The sequence below is a fragment of the Hippocampus bargibanti genome, linkage group LG10, assembly GCF_051943395.1.
Source record: "Hippocampus bargibanti isolate YZ-2025 linkage group LG10, ASM5194339v1, whole genome shotgun sequence".
Lineage (NCBI taxonomy): Eukaryota > Metazoa > Chordata > Actinopteri > Syngnathiformes > Syngnathidae > Hippocampus > Hippocampus bargibanti.
In genome coordinates this window covers 12,099,364-12,121,960 of record NC_142743.1, presented here as the reverse complement: position 1 = coordinate 12,121,960, position 22,597 = coordinate 12,099,364, and the positions used below count along the sequence as shown (strand labels likewise).

General features: G+C 40.8%; 1 protein-coding gene across 1 annotated transcript; it reads left to right on the top strand.

Moving 5' to 3' along the window:
- Nucleotides 1-851: 851 nt before the first annotated feature.
- Nucleotides 852-21,533, top strand: LOC148892473 (ovochymase-2). Its single transcript, XM_089006321.1, has 25 exons — nt 852-1,042; nt 2,362-2,492; nt 4,863-4,956; nt 5,041-5,181; nt 5,334-5,431; nt 6,856-6,970; nt 7,038-7,253; nt 7,685-7,894; nt 9,372-9,512; nt 10,255-10,500; nt 10,567-10,752; nt 11,566-11,675; nt 11,771-11,871; nt 14,094-14,371; nt 14,451-14,614; nt 14,694-14,877; nt 15,131-15,349; nt 17,067-17,201; nt 17,437-17,658; nt 17,732-17,914; nt 18,431-18,543; nt 19,272-19,366; nt 19,454-19,743; nt 20,193-20,353; nt 20,683-21,533. Exons 1-25 carry the CDS (start codon nt 871-873, stop codon nt 20,872-20,874), a joined length of 4,197 nt encoding a protein of 1,398 aa, XP_088862447.1. The 5' UTR covers nt 852-870; the 3' UTR covers nt 20,875-21,533.
- Nucleotides 21,534-22,597: the final 1,064 nt, after the last annotated feature.

The window sequence follows — 22,597 nt, the reverse complement described above, 5'->3', positions numbered from 1 at the left end:
TTGTCTTGTTAACCCCATTATCAATACTCTAATATCTTACTGTTCATCATCATTGTCAGTATTAATGTTACGATTAGCATCGGTGTTAACATTACTTTTCCGACTTTATAAGGCCTATTACAGTTACGTATCTAGATCCCTTTTTTTGTGCGGACATCAGCATTGACGCTAACAGCTCATTTCAGAGTCATAAATAGTACAATGTGGCAAACCCATATGCGTGGTCTGATACTGGTCGAGCAGCCAGGATTCTTGTTGTCATTTTAGCGTTAGCATTAGAGCTAACATTACCTTTAAAGGATGTTTGTCATATATGTACTTCGGAATTTACGAGGTGGAGTTACAGTTACTTTAATACAGTGGGCCACCCAGAAGACCTCACTCGTGGCGTTAGCATTAGCGTTGGCTCGAGTGTTACTTTGCTTATTTGTATGCTGTCCTTGTGATATCTACAAACTCTATGTCATCTGTACAATTGTCCAAGGCTGAGCGAGTCATAATATTTAGCTCGCTAGCTAGTTAGCTCGCTAGATAGCTGGATGATGGATAGATGGATAGATAAATGCATAAATATATAAATACATAAATAATACAATTTCATTTTATTTAGCACGTGACCGAACCAAATTGGTTTCAAACAAACTGCTAGTCACCTGGGCTTTGTCTGATAAAAGCTACTGATAAAGACGCAGTTCATCTCATTGCTCATTTACTCACCTTTAACCTGAGGCCAAAGTACAAACACACACACACACACACACACACACACACACACACACACACACACACACACACACACACACACACACACACACACATACATAATTTACACATACCCACACTCACAAGGCACTGTTCAGTGTCTCCGCCATGGCGAGAAAAGGAAACATGGAGCTGTTCACGCAGAGAGGATCTTCCCGGGGTCTGAGCACCCTGGAGATATGGCTGATGAGCCTCTTCTTGGTGATGACTTGTGTGAGCGTGGCCCTGGTTGTCCTCTACTTCGTCCAAAACGAGGAAGACCCTGCGCCTCTTCAAGAAGGTGAGGATGAGGATGAGGAAAAGCGGTGTTGAAAATGCACGGATGTGTTGAAATCTGACTTCAATGGGAATATTATTGATCTGGGTCAATGAATCACAAATACTGTAAATACATACATCTTGAAAAATGAAAATGTAACATATTTTTTGAAGAGTGAAAAAAATTAAATACGGCTTTGAAAAATACAATTAACTGTAGCAAATTGACTGAAAAGATAACCGGCAAAATATTAAACAAAAACAAAATTCTGATTTTTAAATAAATAAAATATATATTTATAAATAAACAAATAAATGAACTAATACATAAATGAATAAGTAGAGAAGAGGATAAAATATAATTAACTGTAACAAAATGGTCGAAAAGATAACCGGAAAAATACAATAGAAATGTAAGGAGAGCCAAAAACTCAGCTTTGTAAATAAATAAAAGTAAAAAAAATAAATATATATAAAATAATATATACTTATAAATAATATTAAAATATATATATATATGTGAAAATAATAATGATACATTTCATTTATAAGCGCCTTTCAAGGCTCTCAAGGACACTTTACAGTCACAGGATATTTTTTTCTACAATACAAACAGATTGAAATGAGTTTTTTTTTGTATTGGCCAAAGACATCAATTGAATTGAAACACCAAATAAAATAGAAAGACAATCGTTGTTTAAAAATAAATAAATAAATAATAACCTGCCAATACTTGGGACGTTTTAAATCCCTCGACGGTGGTTATAATAGCAACACGTGACAAATACAGCACACCAAGATTAATCTCCTGTCCCGAATGCAATAAATGCCTCATTAGTCATCCAAATGAAGCAGTTGTGGGTTTATGAGTGGAAATCCTCAGTGACAAAAAAAATGTATTCCAACTGCGTACAGCCCCATGACGCCAAAATCCCACGGCTGCTTCGGTAATAACCATGTAATCAATGCTGTTACCATAGCGACAGCATTGACGTTTAACTAAGCGACGCTGTTTGTTGTTACAAAAATGTTTCAGATTTAAACCAGCGCTGTCATGATACTGAAAAATTATATGCAATATATAGGCAGACCGTTGGTTATGTGTTGAGGTGAAGGGTTCAATTCCACCTTAGGCCTTCCTGTATGGAGTTTGTATGTTATCCCCATCCTTGCGTGGATTTTCTCCGGGTATTCCAATTTCCTCCAGCATTCCAAAAACATGCATGGAAGGTTAATGGGATACTCAAAGTTGTCCGCAAGTGTGATTGTGAGTGCGGATGGTTGTTCTCTCCCCTGCAATTGTTCCGAACTACTGGCCCTATGACTGCGTCATCTCCCCAGGGCTGGACTCTGGGTGCGGAGGTCCACAAGAGCTCACGGCAGCTTCGGGCACCTTCACCAGCCGCCACTACCCGAGTAGCTATGACAACGGGAGGAGCTGCCACTGGCACATTACCGTCGACCCTGATAAGGTGACTCAACACCCGCCATAGCATCCCAATCACAGCTAGCCAAAGCAGCTTTCTGAGATCTCGCATCTTTGGAATAGGCCACATATGGACAACCGACACCATTTTTTTGTTTCCGAACTGACATCAGAAAAACGTTTTATAGCATCTAAAATACCCAAAACACGCAGGCTGATATTTTTAGTCAAATGTAAACACCAATAAAAATGACTTAAAGTTGCCCAAAATTACTTCAAAATGACCTTGGAGATGCAGAGTTTCAGAAGGTCCCGCCCCTTGTTCGTGATGTCACGCCAGGACGTCTTGCCTTGCTCGAGAATCAAAACAATGGCTTCAGATTCGGAGAAGATGCTTTCTTGTAACGCATCCAGTTATGAATATGATTCAAATAGTTCTGAAGAGGAAAGCATAAATGTTTGCAATCGATTAAAGAAGTCCTGCCGCATCAATTAGAGCCGTCAGGACGCCAATGTAGCGTCCTAGAAAATGCACAAGTTGGCGCCCAAGCTCCGTTGGAAATGGGCTGATTCAACACAACGATTCAACATCGCGTTATGTATGTGTTTTCCTTCTAATTTCACCATCAACACGGATCAACACAAAGTTTTGTAACCAAACAAAGTACCCAAAATGCATTGTGTGTCGCTTTCTCGGTCAGGGCCGTTCCAGACATGACGTGACGTCAGGCATTGTCGTCAACTCGAAACAAGACTTCCTAAATATTCAGCGCGAGTCTTAAAATGTAAAATATAGCTATATGCGGTGGAATCTTTGTAAAATACGCTCAGTAGAAGTCATTTTAAGTGATTTTGCAAATTATGGACACAACTTGTCCTTTAAGTTTTTCTCATTTCACTTGTTCAATGAGCGTGTCTCCATTTTTTTTTTTAGTTTAATTTCTCTGATGATTGATAGCTTTCTCATTGATCTTTTGTGATGGTGAACATTTGTGGCCTTTATAGGATAATTGGTACGGCGCCCCGAAAGAGGGGGAAAGGGGGAAAAATGCATTATCCGAGATAATGAAAATTAACCCACAAAGTAACCAACTAATTAGTTAATTAATCATTTAATCACTGGACAATTTCACATTTTTCATTCCCCATCGCCCCTCATTTGAAACTAGCGCTCAATCAATAAAATGCACTTGAGTCATCTGCTGTCACCAGAAGTGGATACCCTTCCCTGAAAAGCAGCTTTTGGTTTGAAGTGCTGGCACGGAGGCTCAGTACATTGCCAGATAGCGAGTGGAGTTGGTTTACCGATTGTCTCATGTGAAGCTAAGCAGTTGAGGACAGCTGGAATGGACGTAAAACAGACAGATGGCAGAAAAAAAACAACTTTTGTGTAGCCGTCCCTCCTTGCCAAGATTTACACTCTTGTAGCCTTCACAATGTTGTAAAGCTCGCTAGCTATCTAGCGAGCTATCTATTAGATATCTGGTTGGCTAGCAAGCTAGCTATTAGTTATCTATTAGCTGGCTAGTTAGCTTTCTATGTGGGTTGAGTGCACGCTGGCGCGTGTGGCTGCCGCGTGTGACTGCCGCTGCTCACCCACAGAAAAAAACGTATTCTGTGACTGTAAAGTGACCTTGAGAGTTTTGAAAGGCGCTTATAAATGAAATGTATTATTATAATTATGGTTCTTATGATTATTATGATTACTATCTGGGTGGCTATCTAGCTAGCTACCTAGCTGGCTATCAATTTGCTTTCTAGTAAGTATCTGGCTGGCTCGCTAGCTATCTAACTGGCTATTAGTTATTCGGCTATCTAGCTACCTAGCTAGTGTTCTAACTATTAGCTATCTATTTTTTTTTTATTTCATCTGTGCGGTATGTCATGCATATTGGCGTATTTGACAATAAAGCTGACTTTGATTTTGGCTATTGGTTATCTATTAGCTAAAAAGATTTCTATCTATTTGAGTTACTTCCGGGTTGAGTGACCGCTGGCGCGTGTGGCTGGCGCTGCTCACCCACAGAAAAACTGATCCTGTGACTGTAAAGTGACCTTGAGAGTTTTGAAAGGCACTTATAAATGAAAATAAATAAGAAATTATTATTATTTATTATTATTATTATTATTATTATTATTATTATTATTATTATTATTATTATTATTATTATTATTATTATTATTATTATGTGTCTGTGTGCGTGAAGCACGTAAGCAGCCAATTGCAAGCGAGCTCGGCCGGAAAAAGGCACACAATACAAAATCTAACTTACTTTCCGTCTTTCCGAACATTTTTCGACATACTGTACCCGCAAACAAGTTCGTATGTCCCATTTTTCGTAACTAAATGTTGGTAAATTAGGGAGCGTCTGTATAAAAGATGAGTGAGATGATGAAATGTTTGCTTTGGACGCAGGTGATCTCACTCTGGTTTGAAGAGTTTGCCTTGGAGGATACCCACTTGTGCACAGCAGACTTCGTCACCTTGCGAGATTCCCTGGGAGTTATCGGTCAGTCAAACACAGAGACGCTTTGAAAACCAAAACATGGCCTCTGATGATTCATTTATGTATTTATTTTGGTGGCTTCGGCAGGCAAATACTGCGGCTACAGTAAACCGCTGCCTCTGGTGTCTCTGACCAACCGCCTGACCATCTACTTTGACACCAATGACAGAAAAACAGAGCAAGGATTCAAGGCGCATTACGAGGCCGTGTCTCCGGAGCGCACAGCGGGTAAGATGACGGCACATATGATTGACCTAGAAAATGGAGTGTCGCCGGCTGAAGGTGAAGGCGGAACGGGGCGGAGACGAATTGGGCGAAGGGGGATTGTGTATGTATGAGTGTGCCCTTGGAAATGAAGCATCTTCGATCATTGCCACCAGAAATAGCAGGAGCTGGTGGCGCTCTACAAGGTGACCAGGGGGATCTGCTGACCCCTGGCTTTCCCGAGCAAAACTACCACAACGGCGCGCTGTACCAGGTAAAAAAAAGAACAAAAAATGGCTTTGAGAGTTTTTGTGAAACTCAACTGTAGATAGTATAAGCATTTAATTCAAGGAAATGTGTCTGTGTAAGCTCTCAGTTGTACAGGAGTGGTCCATCGATGAGAAGCTTTCTTCAGCCGTCATCTGTACTTTTTCAAAAAAGTACAGATGACGGCTGAAAAAACCTTCTCTTCAAGGAGGTGTGTTCTCTAAAAGAATGTAGGGAGGGGGTGGATCCTGACATTAATACTGGCTCAAAACTCAAAGTAAAGTTCGAAAAAAATAGATAGGTTTCAAAGATCAATACGCAGTTTGGTTGATGTTTCTATCAAAACAGGACCATCTGCAAATGTGTACTTTATTTCATTAATTTTTAAAAAACTATTTATTTAATTATTTATTTATCTATTGTGAGTATTGGTTTGCTTCGTTTGAATGCTGCTGTGCCAATGACCATTTTGTGTATGGGAGCCTTTTATCGAGCATCTTCATCTTCAACTTTATGAAGTTCATAGAGTTGCTTGTTCTGTAGCCATGCACAAGGGGACATAAGCCAGTGTCTTATTGTGCTTATTGTGGTCCCAAGCCCGGATAAATACAGAGGGTTGTGTCAGGAAACAAACATGCGAATCAAACCTCTGAAGACGGAGGACACTGATTCTCTGTGGCGACCCCTTGAAGGGAAAAGCCCAAAGGAAAAGAATATTTATTTATTTATTTATTTATTTTTATTTATTTATTTATTTACGTGGTTTTTTAATAAAATGGGACACATCCCCAAAATTTAATGCATCAGCAATTTGTATTTAATTTAATTGTATTTTAATTCATTATAGTGTATTTTATTGTTTTGTATTGCATTCTATTCTATTATATTATATTATATTATATTATATTATATTATATTATATTATATTATATTATATTATATTATATTATTCCGCACAAAATATTGAGATTTAGGACTACATAAACATTCAATACAGTGTTAGAAACCTTAGACTTTCCTCTTTAATCAGAAAAAAAGAGTTACTTCCTAAATTATATGGGTCTGGAGTTACATCAGCTTGAAATGTGGGTAACTGTCCAAAATACAATACAATACATACATATTGGTTTAAATAGCGCTTTAACAGCAGCTGAAGCCGGAACAAAGCGCATGGAAAAAAACATGGAAAAAAAGCAATGCTGCCCCCTTGTGGAAACGAAAAAAACATGGCCAGAGTCCATTGCCAGAGGCCATAGCCAGCGCTTTATCGGCACCCAAGCATGAAAAAATAAAACCCGAATGAATTCAGGAATGGCACTCAACATCATATTTTCAATTCCTGACTAAATTTGTGAATGGCTGTGAATGAGTTAATATGCATTCTCCCCATAATGTTGCGTATGTCTAATTTTGGGTTGTGTGTTTCAAAAGTGGACAATCACCGTGCCCGCCGGCGAGCGGGTTCGACTGACATTCACTTCCTTCGACCTGGTACCCGAAGTATGCGGAGACTTTGTGCAAGTTTACGATGGCTCTTCATCATTAGGTAAACACTGCAAATGAACTCCGATTTTGAAAAAAAACGTCTTGAATGTTGACTTGTTTGTCACAAGGTAAAGTTTGTGGCGGAGCCCTGCCCAAGCCGGTGGAATCCAGTAGCAACACCATGATGGTGCGCTTCAAATCGGACAGCAGCAAGAACTCCAGAGGTTTTAGTGCCACCTATACAAAGTCCAGCCTTCCACCTATTGTGATCCCCACCACCATGAAACCAACAACCACACCCAAACCCACCACCCAGACCCCCATGCCCACGACCACATCTCCTGGTAACCTATTGATTGTTCTATTTTGCTCCTGCAGGTGTTGGTGGTAATTTGTTCAATCCATTGATTCGATGGTCAGAGCAAAATTAGCAACATAATCATTTAGTACATCTGAAGCCATTGTTTGGATTCTCCAGCAATGCAAGACATCTTGACGCGACGTCACGAACTGGGGGCGGGACTTTCTGAAAATGCCCAATTCGCAGCTCAATGTTTTGCAGATTTTGGACACTTTAGGTCATTTTTATTGGTGTTTTGCATTTGAATAAAAATATCATACTGCGTGTTTTGGCTATTTTAGGTGCTATAAAACGTTTTTCTGATGTCAGTTAAAAAACAAAAAAGTGACGTTGGTTGCCCTTTAAGCTCAACTCACTTCAGCATAGTTCATTTGTCCACCTCTTCAAAATTTCAAATTCATTTTTTCCCCCCAGGTGGTCCGATTATTCTAAACGGGCGCAAGGGGGTGATCCAGTCCGCGGGTTTCCCCAATCCGTATCCCCCTCACCAGAATGTTTCTTGGAAGATAAACGTACCCAAAGGATTTCTGGTGAAGCTGCACATCGTTGAGTTAGCCATCACGGGAGAAATGGGAGTGTGCAAAGAGGACAAGTTGGCCGTTTCGGATGCTTACGGCACATTAGGTGATGTTGATTGGTTTTATTTATAAAATGTCAGAAAACGTGTCTGATGTTAGCTAGATGATAGTCAACTAACTAGCGACGGAATAAACTGGCCAACAAACAAATGAATTAAGAAAAGACGAATTAAGAAACTATCTAGCTCACACATCATTAAGCTAACAAAGGGACGTCACGATATTTTATTGTATTTTTTTCACATAATAATGCAATTAAAAAATGCTAAGGTTAGTTTCGCAAATCTTGCGTTGCTTTAGCAATTTTTAATTCAACTGTATTATTCTTCATAGACATTTTGGACATAGTTATATATGTCTGTAAATTCTTCACTATTTGTTCACCATTTATTTATTCTTTTCTGATTTAAGAATTCTCCAGAATTCTGTAAATAACGTTTACAAACGTTTTTTTTTCAGGGAGGAAGTCAATCACCCCTTTTGTATTCATTTGTTCCATGCAGCCTGATTACTCCTGTATTCTGATGAATATTGCTTTTGTGGAATATGAAAAAAGAGTTTTTAAAAAATAGCCTGTATTTATCCATCTCGGGGGAGACATTTGTAAATAATTAAACTCACTCACAAAAAAAATTCCAAAACAATTGACTAAAAATATTATTCTCCACAGTCTCAACGTAGCTTCACTCGATCTCCAAAATCTGCCAACTTGTTTCCCCTGTATTTCATACGTTTTTGCTATAATTTCAAATAATGTACGTCGTACGACAACTTTTGTATGGGGGAAAAAAATACATACTGAACCGATCTTAAAAAGACCATTTTGGCTCAAATCCAGTACATCTCAACTGCTGGTAGCCAAAAACAATGCTGCCGTCGATCGCTACTATTATCATGGCAAACCAGCAAAAGTATTCCTCAATCGTCTCTCTCTCTCTCTCTCTCTCTCTCTCTCTCTCTCTCTCTCTCTCTCTCTCTCTCTCTCTCTCTCTCTCTCTCTCTCTCTCTCTCTCTCTCTCTCTCTCTCTCTCTCTCTCTCTCTCTCTCTCTCTCTCTCTCTCTCTCTCTCTCTCTCTCTCTCTCTCGACTGCTGCGAACGGTCAGATCGATAAAAAGCATAACATGCGCATGCGTGGTAAACTGCCTTTTTTTAATCATTTCAAATAATGTACGGCGTACTACAACTTTTACATAGGAATTGTAATCATTTATACGAGCAGCTATTAGCCAAGGTTGACAGGGTAAAACATGTCCACTTACAGTGTACTTTGAAATATTGTCAGAACGCTATCAGATTGTAGATACAGATTGAAGATATTTCCTTGAAGTGGGCCTCTTTAACTTTGAAATGAGGATTCATGATGTGGATATGATAATGGCATAGCACCCGACCCCCCGTCCACGCACACACACACACACACACGCACACGCACACACACTCACACACAGTCCCATAACAATGATCTGAATGATAAACAGTGTCCTCTGCATGTCCGCCTAATGGCCTCCATGTCAATTTCCAGGCACGCACTGTGGCTACATGCGTCCTCCAGTTGTGGTGGCCGCCACCCACACTCTGTCTGTCTCCTTCTCAACTGACGGTCGCCTCAGTGACAGGGGCTTCTCTGCCAAGTGGGAGGCCGTGTACCCTGAGGATATAGCAGGTACGCACGGGTATAGTGAGGAGCGGCTAATCTCTGCCTTCCTGTCTCGCACACCAACGCGATATGAAAAGTATGAACTTCGTCACGTTGAGTTTCCACGGGCACACATCCAAAAAACAAAAAAAACAATGATTAAAAATATATTTTTTATGACTTGATAAGAAAACAAGGTCGTGCATGGGATGATGGAGATATAAGTCATGTTGTCGTAACATGAACTAAGCTAACAATCATCATTGTTGTTTCTACACACACAGATACGCTCACCCACTATACAGTACAGTATGTATACAGTATATCATATCGCAATCGCAACTATCAGAATGATTGAGCGGTTTTGCTTTGTTGTTGTTTTTTTTAGAAATGGTTGGTTTGTTCATTCAATTACTTTTTTGAATGATTTGTTTGAGTTATGGGTTTGAGTTTTAACTTTTGTTTCTATGAAACAAACATTCTACAATCCATCCATCCATCCATCCATCCATCCATCCATCCATCCATCCATCCATCTACCTGTCTGTCTGTCTGTCTCTCTCTCTATCTGTCTTTATCTGTCGAGCTGTCTATCTAGCTGTCTATATAAAATAATTTTACTGTCGATTTTGTATGTACTGTATTTATATTTATTTATTTATTTATTTATTTATTTATTTATTTATTTATTTATTGCCTTTATTTCTGTAGTTAGTTATATCATTACTGTTTTATTTATTTATTTATTTGTGTATTTATTTATTCTCAGAAATCCAGGGATGCGGCTTGTCATCAAAGGAGGAGATTGGTGTGCTAAAGTCTCCGAACTGGCCAAAGTACTACAAGGCCAACGCCGAGTGCATGTGGAGCATCGCGGTGCCACTCGGCAAGAAAATTACCCTGACGTTCACTCACTTTGACCTCGAGCCCAAAGACTTCCTGTCGTTGAAATGCTACGACCACGTTGTAGTGTACGACATTAACGGCTTGACCAACGCCTTGAATCAGAAGCACGGTGGGTACTCGCGACATGCAACAACCGTGTCACCAACAATTCAAATTATTCTCGGATCCTTCTTAGGACCATTTTGCGGCACCAAGATCCCTGGAGCCATCCAGACCAAAGGAAATAGACTGGTGATACGCTTCCATTCAGACTTGTTCACAGAAGCCAACGGTTTTAGAGCCTACTGGACTACAAACCCCAGCCTGCCTGCGCCGACCGAGCCACCCATTCCACCGAATCTTTGGGACGGCATCGAGATAGGTGGAGTATTGCTAAATGGGCACTTTTTGTTGGGTACAACAAACATGTACAATGTTTGTTGATGTACGTTGAGCCGATATTGCACAACACACATAATAATTAACTCATTCACTGCCAGACGATGTGCAAAAGCATAAGAACCCTTAGACTCTCTTCTTTTAGCAGAAAAAAATAGTTGTCATTTTGAGTTGTTTCGATACAAAAAGAGTCATTTGTGATGCGTGTTGTGCCGCTTTGAGGAAATAAGCAAATGCTAAGAGCGTGGTGGCCTCCAGGTGGGGCCAAAAATCAGATGAAAAATTCAACTCCCAATATCGTTTTTTCTCATGAATGTTATTTCTAATGAGTCAAACGTAAATATGATTCAATTTAAACGAGTGAAAATAATTAACTCATTCACTGCCAGACGATGTGCAAAAATGTGTCCACTCCAGTGCCAAGCTTTTTGTCATTTTCACTCGAATTGCAGGACCCACAGAATATTGAGTGTTAGAACTACATGAACATTCAATTTCGCGTTACAAAACCTTAGACTCTCTTCTTTCATCAGACAAAAAGAGTTAATTCCGAAATTATATGGGTCTGGAGTTGTCTGATCTTGAAATTGGGACGGCTGTACAAAATACAATGCAATACATACATTGATTTATATAGCGCTGATGCTGTAATGAAGCGCGAACATGGAACAAAGGCATATGCTGCCCCCTAGTGGTAGGGAAAAACCTTACCGGAGGTCTGACCAGCACTTTATCGGCACCCCCAGCCCACTACGTTCAACCTGTCAATCATATTATGTTTCTGGTTCTCTCGCAGACTGGCCCAGCACATGCGGCAAACCAGCCATCCCTCCCGCTATTATGTCGCGCATTGTGAACGGAGAACCAGCAAGGCCGCATTCGTGGCCCTGGCAGGTGTCTATGCAGGTGGGAGATCACCGCCCCTTGTTTTTTAACCCCAACCTTCTTTTACCAATATTTGTTTCTTAACTTTGACATACGGTGGTGGTCTTCACTATCAGGTATGGCCGTCCAGTCAACCAGAACCCACTTTCTTCCATACGTGTGGCGGAACTCTAATTCATAAGAAATGGGTACTAACGGCAGCTCACTGCTTCATCAAGTAAGTTCATAGCTGTGATCATAAGTCACGTCAAAAATTATGCCAACTGTTTGGCGAGTCGTACATTTATTGTGACTCATTCCATTCATCCGTTTGGAAAAAAAAATGCAATCAGCCTTTTTGTTGCATATAACTGACAAAGAGCTATTTTAAAGGTGAGTTGAAGCGTTTCATTTCGGCAAAAGCTGCATTTGCCCTCATCGGTAGTCAACCCTTTTTTTTGGTTGGGTGTTCGTCACTTATTATTTTTAGGACTACAGTCAAACCTCGGTTTTCGAACGTCTTGGTTCTTAACCTATTCAGTTTTCAACCATCCATCCATCCATTTTCCATACCGCTTATTCCTCATTAGGGTCGCGGGGGGTGCTGGAGCCTATCTCAGCTGTCTTCGGGCACGAGGCGGGGGACACCCTGCATTCGTTGCCAGCCAATCATAGTCATTTTTTTATCCATTTTTTTACGTCTCGGTTTACAACAGAAAATGTGTTCTTGACCAAACTGAGCGGACCTGAATGAACCACTCGACTCTCTTCCACTTTCTTATACGTCACTTCCTTGTGTCACGTCTCACTGTGACTGACCCATTATCCTCGTGTAGCGTCCCATTGTGAGCAGGCGTGTTTGTACATATTGTTCAATCACGATACAAGAATAAAACCAAAAATTGATGACATTTATTATGAGAAATATTTTGGTTTTCGACCAAATCGGTTTTCCAACAGGTTTCCGGAACAGATTATGATCGAAAACCGAGGTTTGACTGTAATTTTAAAAATGCAATTCATTCCATTCAAAAAAAGGCAGACACTTTTTTTGTGAAAACACTACATTTGAATGAAAAGGACTACAGAGAAAAAGGTCTTATTTTTGAAATGAAAATACAAATTATCTCTTGTTTCTATTCATAATTGTATTTTATTTATTATTGTATCTATGCTTGCCTGTGACGGTAAAGTGTCCTTGAGAGCATTGAAAGGCTCTTGAAATAAAATTTATTATTATTATTATTATTATTATTATTAGCATTATCATTATTATCCTTTACTATCCTTTCACCCCCCCCACACGATCCCCTTTCAAATTGCTGCTGTGGACTGCAAATTTCCCCATTGTGGGACGAATAAAGGTTTTCTGATTATTATTATTATTATTATTATTATTATTATTATTATTATTATTATTATTATAGATTGGATATTGTCAAATTGATTTTGCAGTTTTAAACAAAAGACATAAAACAAGTAATACATTTCATTTCTAAGCGCCTTTCAAAACTCTCAAGGACACTTTACAATCACAGGATATTTTTTCTGCGGGTGAGCAGCGGCAGCCACAAGCGCCAGCGTTCACTCGACCCGGAAGTAACATAAAGTAAAAACAAGCACAAAAAAATAATACACGTAACAAATTATCCAAACATAAAGACACAGAGAGTCATTCATTCTTCAGCACTTTTTGTACCCTCTTTGTGACATGAAGCAGTTCTAGATGAAAGAGGAGAGGATCAAAGCGTCCTTTTCAGCAGTGGATCAGGGACGTCATGGTAGAATGATTCTGTATCCTCTTTGTGACATGAAGCAGTTCTAGATGAAAGAGGAGAGGATCAAAGCATCCTTTTCAGCAGTGAATCAGGGGCGTCATGGTGGAATGTGCACGTCTACTACGAGCTAAATGTTGAAATAAAATCAACGGAGGCACACAGAGCGGAAAATGTTACTCGTCACCAGGTGGCGCCCTAATTTTCTTAAATCAGGGCTGTCAAACTCAGTTTAGTCACGTGTTCAAGTGAGTGTAAGCAGGGTGACAAAATTATCGCAAAATCTCAACATTGTTTTCTTCCACATGACAAGTTCATATTTCGCTACAGATTTGATCAAGTTGCCGCTCATGATTTGCTTTCGCGGGTCGCATAAAATCACCTGGCGGGCCCGATCTGGCCCATGGGCCTTGAGTTTGACCAAAAAGAAGGATGAGGGGGGATAAAATAAGTCCCAAAACTATGCTCCTATTGGTCAGGGGCCGCAGCGAGGGGTCTGGAAAAAATCCACAAGAATAAAAGACACAATTATATAAAAAAATGTCACAAATCACAATTTTCCATCCGTATTTTGCAAGAGATATTTTGAATAGGATTTACCTTTATTCGTCTCGCAGTGGAGACATTTACATTTCACAGCAGATATTTTCTCTTCATATTTGAATTTATCACACCTCCCATCCAGCTATGCGGACGAGCTTCACCGCTGGCAAATGTGCCTGGGCAAACACAACTTAACCATGACGGAACCCAGCGAGCGCTGCCTGGGCGTGAGGGGCATCTACCGCCACGAGGGCTTCAGGTACCCCACCGTGCCAACAGTGGAGTTCGACATCGCCCTGATCAGGCTGGACGGAGACGTTGAAATTGCGGATGAGATTGCCTATGCCTGCCTCCCCTCCCCAGAGGAGGTGCTACCAGGGGGAAAGAAATGCTACGCCACCGGCTGGGGGGATGAGACAGGTCCGTTGGTTCCGGTTTGACGATGGCCCGTTTAATTGGCAGGGGAAACAAATGGTCCGTCCCTCTTCTGTGTCTTTAGGGGATTCTCTCAATGCCAAAGTGGCAGAGGCTCTCAACCAGGTGGCTCTTCCAGTGGTACCATACGACACGTGCAAGCGAATGGACTACTGGTGGTTCCAAGTAAAGCCTTCCATGATCTGCTGCGGTTACACGTTGCCCGATGAGCTCAAATCCGTCTGTCAGGTAAAAATAACAAAACACGAGGGGCTGAAGTGTTACGTCAAGTGACTTTTTTTTTTTTTTTTTTGGTGGCGCCACACAGGGAGATTCCGGCGGTCCTTTGGTGTGTCAGGATAATCCAGACAGTCCGTGGGAAGTGCACGGAATCACCAGTTTCGGTCCCATTGGGTGCATCATGAACAAGAAGCCATCGGTGTTCACCCGTTCGTCCGCCTATCTTCCGTGGATCAACAATGTGATACGCAGGGATATCTATGACCAATACAGTAAGCTTTATTCTTGAGATTTTTTTGTTTCAGGAAGAGGGCGGAAGTATTCATGTTCTTTCTAACGCTGTGTGTTGGACATTTGAGCCCCCATTTTTCTGCCATTTTGCTTTTTTTTAATACATGAATAATTTCTATGTAGTGTTTATATTAAATTGTATCTTTTGCTTATTCTGTTGCCACTTTTGGCCATATTGAACACCACAAAAAATTGTCTTCGGCTTGATTTTCACCATCTATCCTCACCACGTAGTATCCGGCTGCGGCGGAGCAAAGTATTTGAACGGCACAGGTGGCACGCTGTCATCCATGGGCTTCCCGGGAAGCTACAGCAACAAGGCCCGATGCCAATGGAACATCCATGCGCCAGCTGGCAAACTGGTGCATCTTCACTTCACCAACTTTTCTTTGGAAGAGAGTCCAATGTGCTTTAGCGACAAAGTTAGCATTTTGGACACAACAGGAAGTTTGGGTATGGAAATGTGATTTTAATTTTTTAATGTACAGTGAGACCTCAACTTACGAACTTAATTGGTTCACAGACAGAGTGTGTAAGGCGAAAAGTGTGTATCTAAAAAAAAAAAATCTCCATAGGAAACCATTAAAATGGGAATAATCCGTTGCCGGGTTTCCATAAAATATACTTTTCAACTAAATAAGCCTTAAAACTACACACAACATACCTTATTCTATGTATAATAAATGTGCTATTGTATTGTAATGAAAGAAATACACTGCATTGTATCATAAAGTCACTTTATTTACATTTGTGATGGTCGAAGGTCAAAGGGAATTGCTGTTTGGAAAGAAAGGCGCATTACATGACGACTGTAATTAAATTAAATTAAACTGTGCTGTAAAATAAAGTTTTATTTACCTTTTTGATGGCCGTTGATGGCTTATGGAAGGAGAGTCACCTTCCATAAGGACTGTTGGTAACTTAACCTCTGGTGCTTGTCGGTCGTGTGCTTCCGCCGAAGATCACTCCGCCAGCCGTGGTGGGTGTGTATTATGAAAATAGTGCTTATTATAAGGTTTAATTTTGTAAGTTGAGGAAGTTTGTAAGTTGAAGTGTTTGTAAATTGAGGTCTCACTGTACTTGTAATTTTGATGTGCTTTCACAAATACTGTGTTTTTTTTATTTTACAATTAAAAAAACATACAATGTACGTACAGTGATACCACGATTTACGGACGCTTTAGCTAACGAACTTTTCACCTTACGAACGTTAAATTCGCGAGAATATAATCTTGGCATCCAAACTATTTTTCAAACACGGAGCGCCACAATGAGTGATGTGTCGTTCGCGAACGAGCCGGTTCTTGGAGCTCCTAAAATGGCAGCCGGCTTTTTTTCCCCTCTATTCCCCGGCCCCAGTCTTCGGTTAAAGCCGCACGTGATTGGTCAAGATCTGTGGTAGAGGAGGGAGGGGACACACGCAGCAGTGGGGGGGGTGGGGTGGGGGGGGGGTTACAGACACAGAAACACACATACACACGAAAGGGAGACGACAGAGCTTGAAACAAAAAACAAAAGTGAAAAAAAACACAAGTGAAATGGTGAGAAAATGGATCAAAAACACAGTGAAATTTGGACTCATTTCAACTTTATTGATAGTTCAAAGGCAAGGTGTAGACTGCGAGGTTAAAATATCCCATCAATCAGGCTCCACAAATAACCCACACAAGCCATTCGTACAATATGAAGAGAACATACAAGCAAGGGAACCAGCTATTAATGAAGTTTCGAGTGTGTCTGCCTGCATCTGTTGCAATATCACAACTTCTAAAATGTACAACCCAGAGCTCCATGAGACACTATGCTAAAAGCTACCCATTCCATCAAGTCGTCAACGACCATCACAAAAGTAAATAAAACTTTATTATACAGTACAGTTTATTTCTTTAATTACCATGCTTTCTTTAAATACCATAGCACCATTATTTTCCATGAGATAAGGTATATTATGTGTAGTTTTAAGACTTATTTAGTTGAAAATTATGTTTTATGGGGACCTGGGAACGGATTATTCTCATTGTAATGGTTTCCTATGGGTAATTAATGTTTGGAATTCACACTTTTCGCCTTACACACACTTTCTGGGAAACAATTAAGTTCGTAAGACAAGGTATCACTGTATTTATTTACGGACAGCATGTGAATGTCACTTCCTATTCTTTTCTGTCAGGCACCTACTGTAGTCACACGCCACCCATGGACCTGGTGAGCGACGGGAACTCACTTGACATCAGCTTCTCATCTAATGACCAAGTAGTAGACACGGGCTTTGCGGCCACCTGGAAGGCGGTCGACCCTTCGGAGGGTAAAACCGATTTCCTTTGACTTAAATTGCATATTATAACATTTGTCGATTTATGTAATGAGAATCCATGCAGATTTACTGAGTATCAATAGTGGTAATAGGCTCCCTCTAGTGGTCTATAAAAGATTCACCGAATTACATTCAGCCATTTTAAATTGTTTCATTTGTTTTGAAATGTCGCCTCCTGGACCAAAAAGAGAACCCAAAGTCTAAAGAGGACATGATTACGTTACAGCTCCTTGCGGGGGAACATTCAGCAGTCCGCAAGGTGAACTCACTACTCCCAACTGGCCAAAAGACTACCCCGCACAGGCAGTGTGTACATGGAGGATCCGGGTCCCCACAGCCAAAAGCATCCATGTGGTCTTCACACACTTTGAGCTGCAAGCCGTCAACATGATGGGCAACTGTGTGGACTATGTGGAGGTGTTCAGTGGGGGGAATATGACATCGCAAGGTGCGTTATATTTTGATATACATAAATAAGACAAACGTCACGAATACGGAGATACAGTATGTGTTGTCACCAGGTCGTTTCTGCGGCTTTGCTCCGCCGCCCAAACTGAACACTCCGGGCGACACCGTGGTCATCCGCTTCTTGAGCAACAGCGTCAATCGGCAGCAGGGTTTCCGCGGCTATTGGACCATCGACGCCGGCGTCGTCCCGACTCTACCCCCGCCCACGCCAAACCCGTGGGACAACATCACCATCAGTGAGTTGGGAAATGTAATCATTTAAATTTGGATCATTCATACAATAGCCTGCTTAGGCAACATAGGATTGGTAATACTGATGAGGTGATACCGGTCGAAGTGGGGCAATCAGGCCGTTAGTCAGAACGCTAGGAACTATCAGTGTAGTAGCTGCAGGGAGTAGTCCTCTGCTCCCCCCAACCTGAGAGCAGGGACCTATCTTAGCAGAGTCCGGCTCCGCAATGTCTGGACAGTAGGGATATATATATATATATATATATATATATATATATATATATATATATATATATATATATATATATATATATATATATATATATATATATATATATATATATATATATAGGGCCTAAACTACCAGGAAGACTTTAGTTTGCTGACTTAATCAGTAGTTACTTTGAGTCGGGTTTAGTAACAAAGAGCCTTCAAGTCTTGGCACAGAATCAAAATATTGTGATATCTATCCGGAGTTTGAAGAGCATTGCATATTTAATACATGGGATATCTTGCACCAGGCTGGCCAGAAGATTGCGGCAATCCGGCAGTGGCCCCCAATAGGGGCGCAACAAAGGTTGTTAATGGAGAAGAAGCAATACCTCACTCCTGGCCTTGGCAAGTCTCCATGCAGGTAACAAGGTCCAAGAGAGAATACTTGAAATCATGATTAAAAAGGCAATGTTTTTCCATGAGATTTTAATTGTTATAAAAATGAAAAAAATATAGAAACGACTGGCCCCGAAAGCTTAACGCTGACATACAAATGGAAAATAGCATTAGCATGCACACGATAACCATTGTATGGCGAATAGATCTATGAATCTAAACTGTGACCAACAGATATCGAGATAAAATATCACTGTCTTCACAGCCATTTATCTATTCATTCTTTATTTTATGTGAAGTAAAAAACGAATTTCCTTGTCGCTTTTTGAATCACGGAGAAAACACAAACGGAAAAGTGCCACTCTTCTTCGTTTGTCGGTTGACTCTATGACGGTGCTACCCTCCAGTGGCCAAGTTGGGCACACCAGATACATTGCGGAATGGAGAGACGTTAAAAATGTTATTGAAGAGGGCTCTTTTCGTTTCAACTACAAACGTTTAAGCACTGTATAAATAAATATTTATTGTGTAGTATAAAAAACATTTTAGGAGGGCGAGGGGGGGAAAATAATGCTTTGTCACCATTGTGGCATTTATAAGCAATTATAAAGAAGTTTGGTGGTGTTAATAATTCACGTTTTTGTTATTAGTAGCTGAATCAGGCAAATTTGAGACATAAAAGACAAAATAAATACTAAACACGAATTGAAACATGTAAAATATGTGCATAGACGTTTATTGTTTCCTCCGCAGGCCTCGCCGATATCTCCCATTCCTTACATGCATGGCTGTGGTGGTTCATTGATTCACGAGGAATGGATCCTAACAGCTGCCCACTGTTTCATGGCGTAAGATGGCTAAAAAACAAAGATTACTTTTTTTTTGTCATCGCAAAAGTATAGTATCACTTTCAAATGTTCTTTCTCACCTTCAAGCCCCCTCACCCAAGTCTCATACTGGCGCATGTGCCTTGGGAAGCACCACATGAACTCCTCTAGGGACATCCCGTCAGCGGAGGCTTGCTACAAGGTGGACGGCATCATCCGCCACGAGGACTTCGTCTACGAGGAGGACCGCAGTGACATCACCCATGACATTGCCCTGGTGCATCTGGCCACCCCTGTCAACTTAACACGGGAGATCAGCCCTGTTTGTCTACCTCGACCGGGGGTAGTTGTGGAGGCTGGGACCCGTTGCTTTGTCACTGGTTGGGGGGATGAGAAAGGTGATTTGTTCTTTTTTTGTGTGAAAGATACAATTTTCAGGTTTCTGGCAGTTTCAGAGTTGTAACACAGACAAGACGATGCTTGAATGAAATGTTCAGTTTACTTTTGCTAAGCATGAGCTTTTGCTCCCAACATAGTTTAATGGACAAGAAAAATTGTTTATATAACACATCGATGAAAAGGTTTCTTCAGCCGTCATCTGTACTTCTTTGAAGGTGTCGGACGTTTCACTCCTCATCCGAAAAGCTTCGTCAGCTAACTAAAATTCTGCTGGTAACACAATTTATGATTTACAAAACATTTCAGGATAATTTCAAACGCTCAGCATCAGATGAAAAAAAAAATCTATGTATGAAGTCAAGACATGAACAGAAACCAAACTCTCACCACGGCGGAACAGTACATGAAGCGCAACGTGGAATTTTTACCTTCTTTATTGATTTATTAGGGAACATCTTCCCCAAAGTGTCTGAAAAACTCAACCAGGCTGCACTTCCTGTGGTGGATTTCAAGACCTGCAGCAAACCTGCCTACTGGTGGGACACGCTGCGGCCTTCGATGATCTGCGCCGGGTACGAGTCCCCGGATGAGCTCAAGTCTGCATGCCAGGTGAGAGGACATGACTGTCACTGGTATTTTGTTTACGTCTGACTGGTTTGTACAACTGGCAAAGACAGGAATGGTGGGGGGGGGGGGCATTAAGCGGACTTACTGCTGGGTCGCTGTGTGAAAGAGGCTCAGATGAACATCAATCGGTGTATTTCTGGACTTGCGTGCTAGCCTCTCACAACTGGTGCTTATGTAATGTCTTGTTTTGTTTGCAATCATTCATCCGAAATACCTCCTGTGTTTGTGCTGAATCTTACACAAAGACCAAAATAGCGGCATTGTAATATTCTTGGCTTCAGTTCCATCCAAGTCTCCCCTTCACTCCGCAGGGCGACTCTGGGGGCCCCTTTGCGTGTAGGCTCGGCAGGGCCAACACCACTTGGGAGGTGCACGGCGTGGTCAGTTTCGGACCCCAAGGATGTATCAGGGACAAGAAGCCGTCAGTGTTCACCCGCGTTTCTGCCTTTAGCCACTGGATCCACAATAACATCAGGAAGTTCACGTACGAACGCAACAGCTAAGATACGATGACTTACAAGTTGAATTTGTTCTGTGAACAAGCATGCAGCTTCAATCAGTTGTGTCAGAAATGAAACAGAGCACTTTACAGTCTTGAAGTGTATAAAAGCAAATATTTTAAAAAATAATTTGACAAAATGTCAGTTGTTTTATTTTTTGGTGCAACCTGATTTTATGTTTTAATTCAATGGACATTATTATGGGGCTTTTTGGCCAGATCATACACACATCCAGTACAAATCACAAAAAAATGCAAAATCAAAACACAAGCACAGAGCCTCATCAAAAATGTGATTATGTTATCAATACACACTATATATTTATATTCTCAAGATATTATTCATACTACAAACATATATATATATATACCATTTTCAACAGTCTTCTTCTTTTCCTTTCGGCTTTTCCCATCAAGGGGTCGGCACAGCAAATCAGTATCCTCCATCTTTAGAGGTTTGATCTGCATGTTTGTTTTGGCTAAGCTTTTACGTCGGATGCCCTTCCTGACACAACCCTCTGTATTTATCCGGGCTTGGGACCGGCACAAGAAGACTTGTGTCCCTTTGTGGCTACAGAACAAGCAACTCGCTCAGTCAAAGGCTCCCAAACACAAAATGGTTATCGGCACAGCAACATTCAAAAAAGCAAAAACTATACTCACCATTCAGGTCTAATGGTAATCATTACTATACAGTATGCCTATTTTGCTTGATTGGATTGGATTTGCCTTTATTAGTCTCGCAGTGGAGAAATTTACATTTCACAGCAGCAAAGTTATGAAAGAAATGAAAGTAGAAAAGCAAAACATAGGAGCTGCTGGAAAGGCAGCCACTCTCGCGGCGCCGTCTTGAAGTCAAAATAACAAAAAAAACTAAATAACAAATAATATGACAACACAAAGGCACAGAGGGACATTCATTCTTAAGCACTTTCTGTACCCTCTTTGTTACATAAAGCAGTTCCAGATGAAAGAGGAGAGGATCAAAGCGTCTCTTCACCAGTGGATCAGGGACATCGTGGTGGAATGTGCACGTCGACTACAAGCTAAATGTTGAAAGCAAACACGCAGCTGTAGCATCCATTGATGAAAAGAGATTGTCTCACATCTCCTGTTCCACATAAATCTGCTTCAATTCCAAGCCGCGACAGTTCCACATACGCATCGGCGCTCTGCGCTGATGCTCCTTCCTTCTTATCGCGGGCTCCTCAAGCCATGCATTGTTTATTTGCATGTGTTTTGTCAACCGTGGACAGTAAATCACGTTTTGCGTTTCCTTTGTTAAAAATGATGGTAACTACTCATGCATTTGTACTAAGTAAAGTTTTGACAGACTTTTCCTTGTGTCACCCCAGTTAATGCGCTGAAATGTACCTGTTCCTTTTTTCTTTAGTATGAACTTTGCATGGTGTCGCTCAGTCCATCAGCACGTTGCTGGTGCCGCAGTTTCCAGGCACTTGTGTATATTCGAATTAAACTTATGAAGCTGGAGGACACTGTTTCGCTGTGGCGACCCCTGAAGGGAAAAGCCGAAAGGAAAAGAAGATACAATATTCACTTTCTGTACCCACTGTATTTATTTTGTAACATTTAATTTTCGACATAAATTTAATTTACATATTTTTTTGTAATTCTTAAGTTTTCAGGCACATTTTCACAGTCATGTTTGAAATTTAACAAAATAGTTTGTGTTCCTGCAACTGCGCATGCGCCGAAGTTTGGATTTT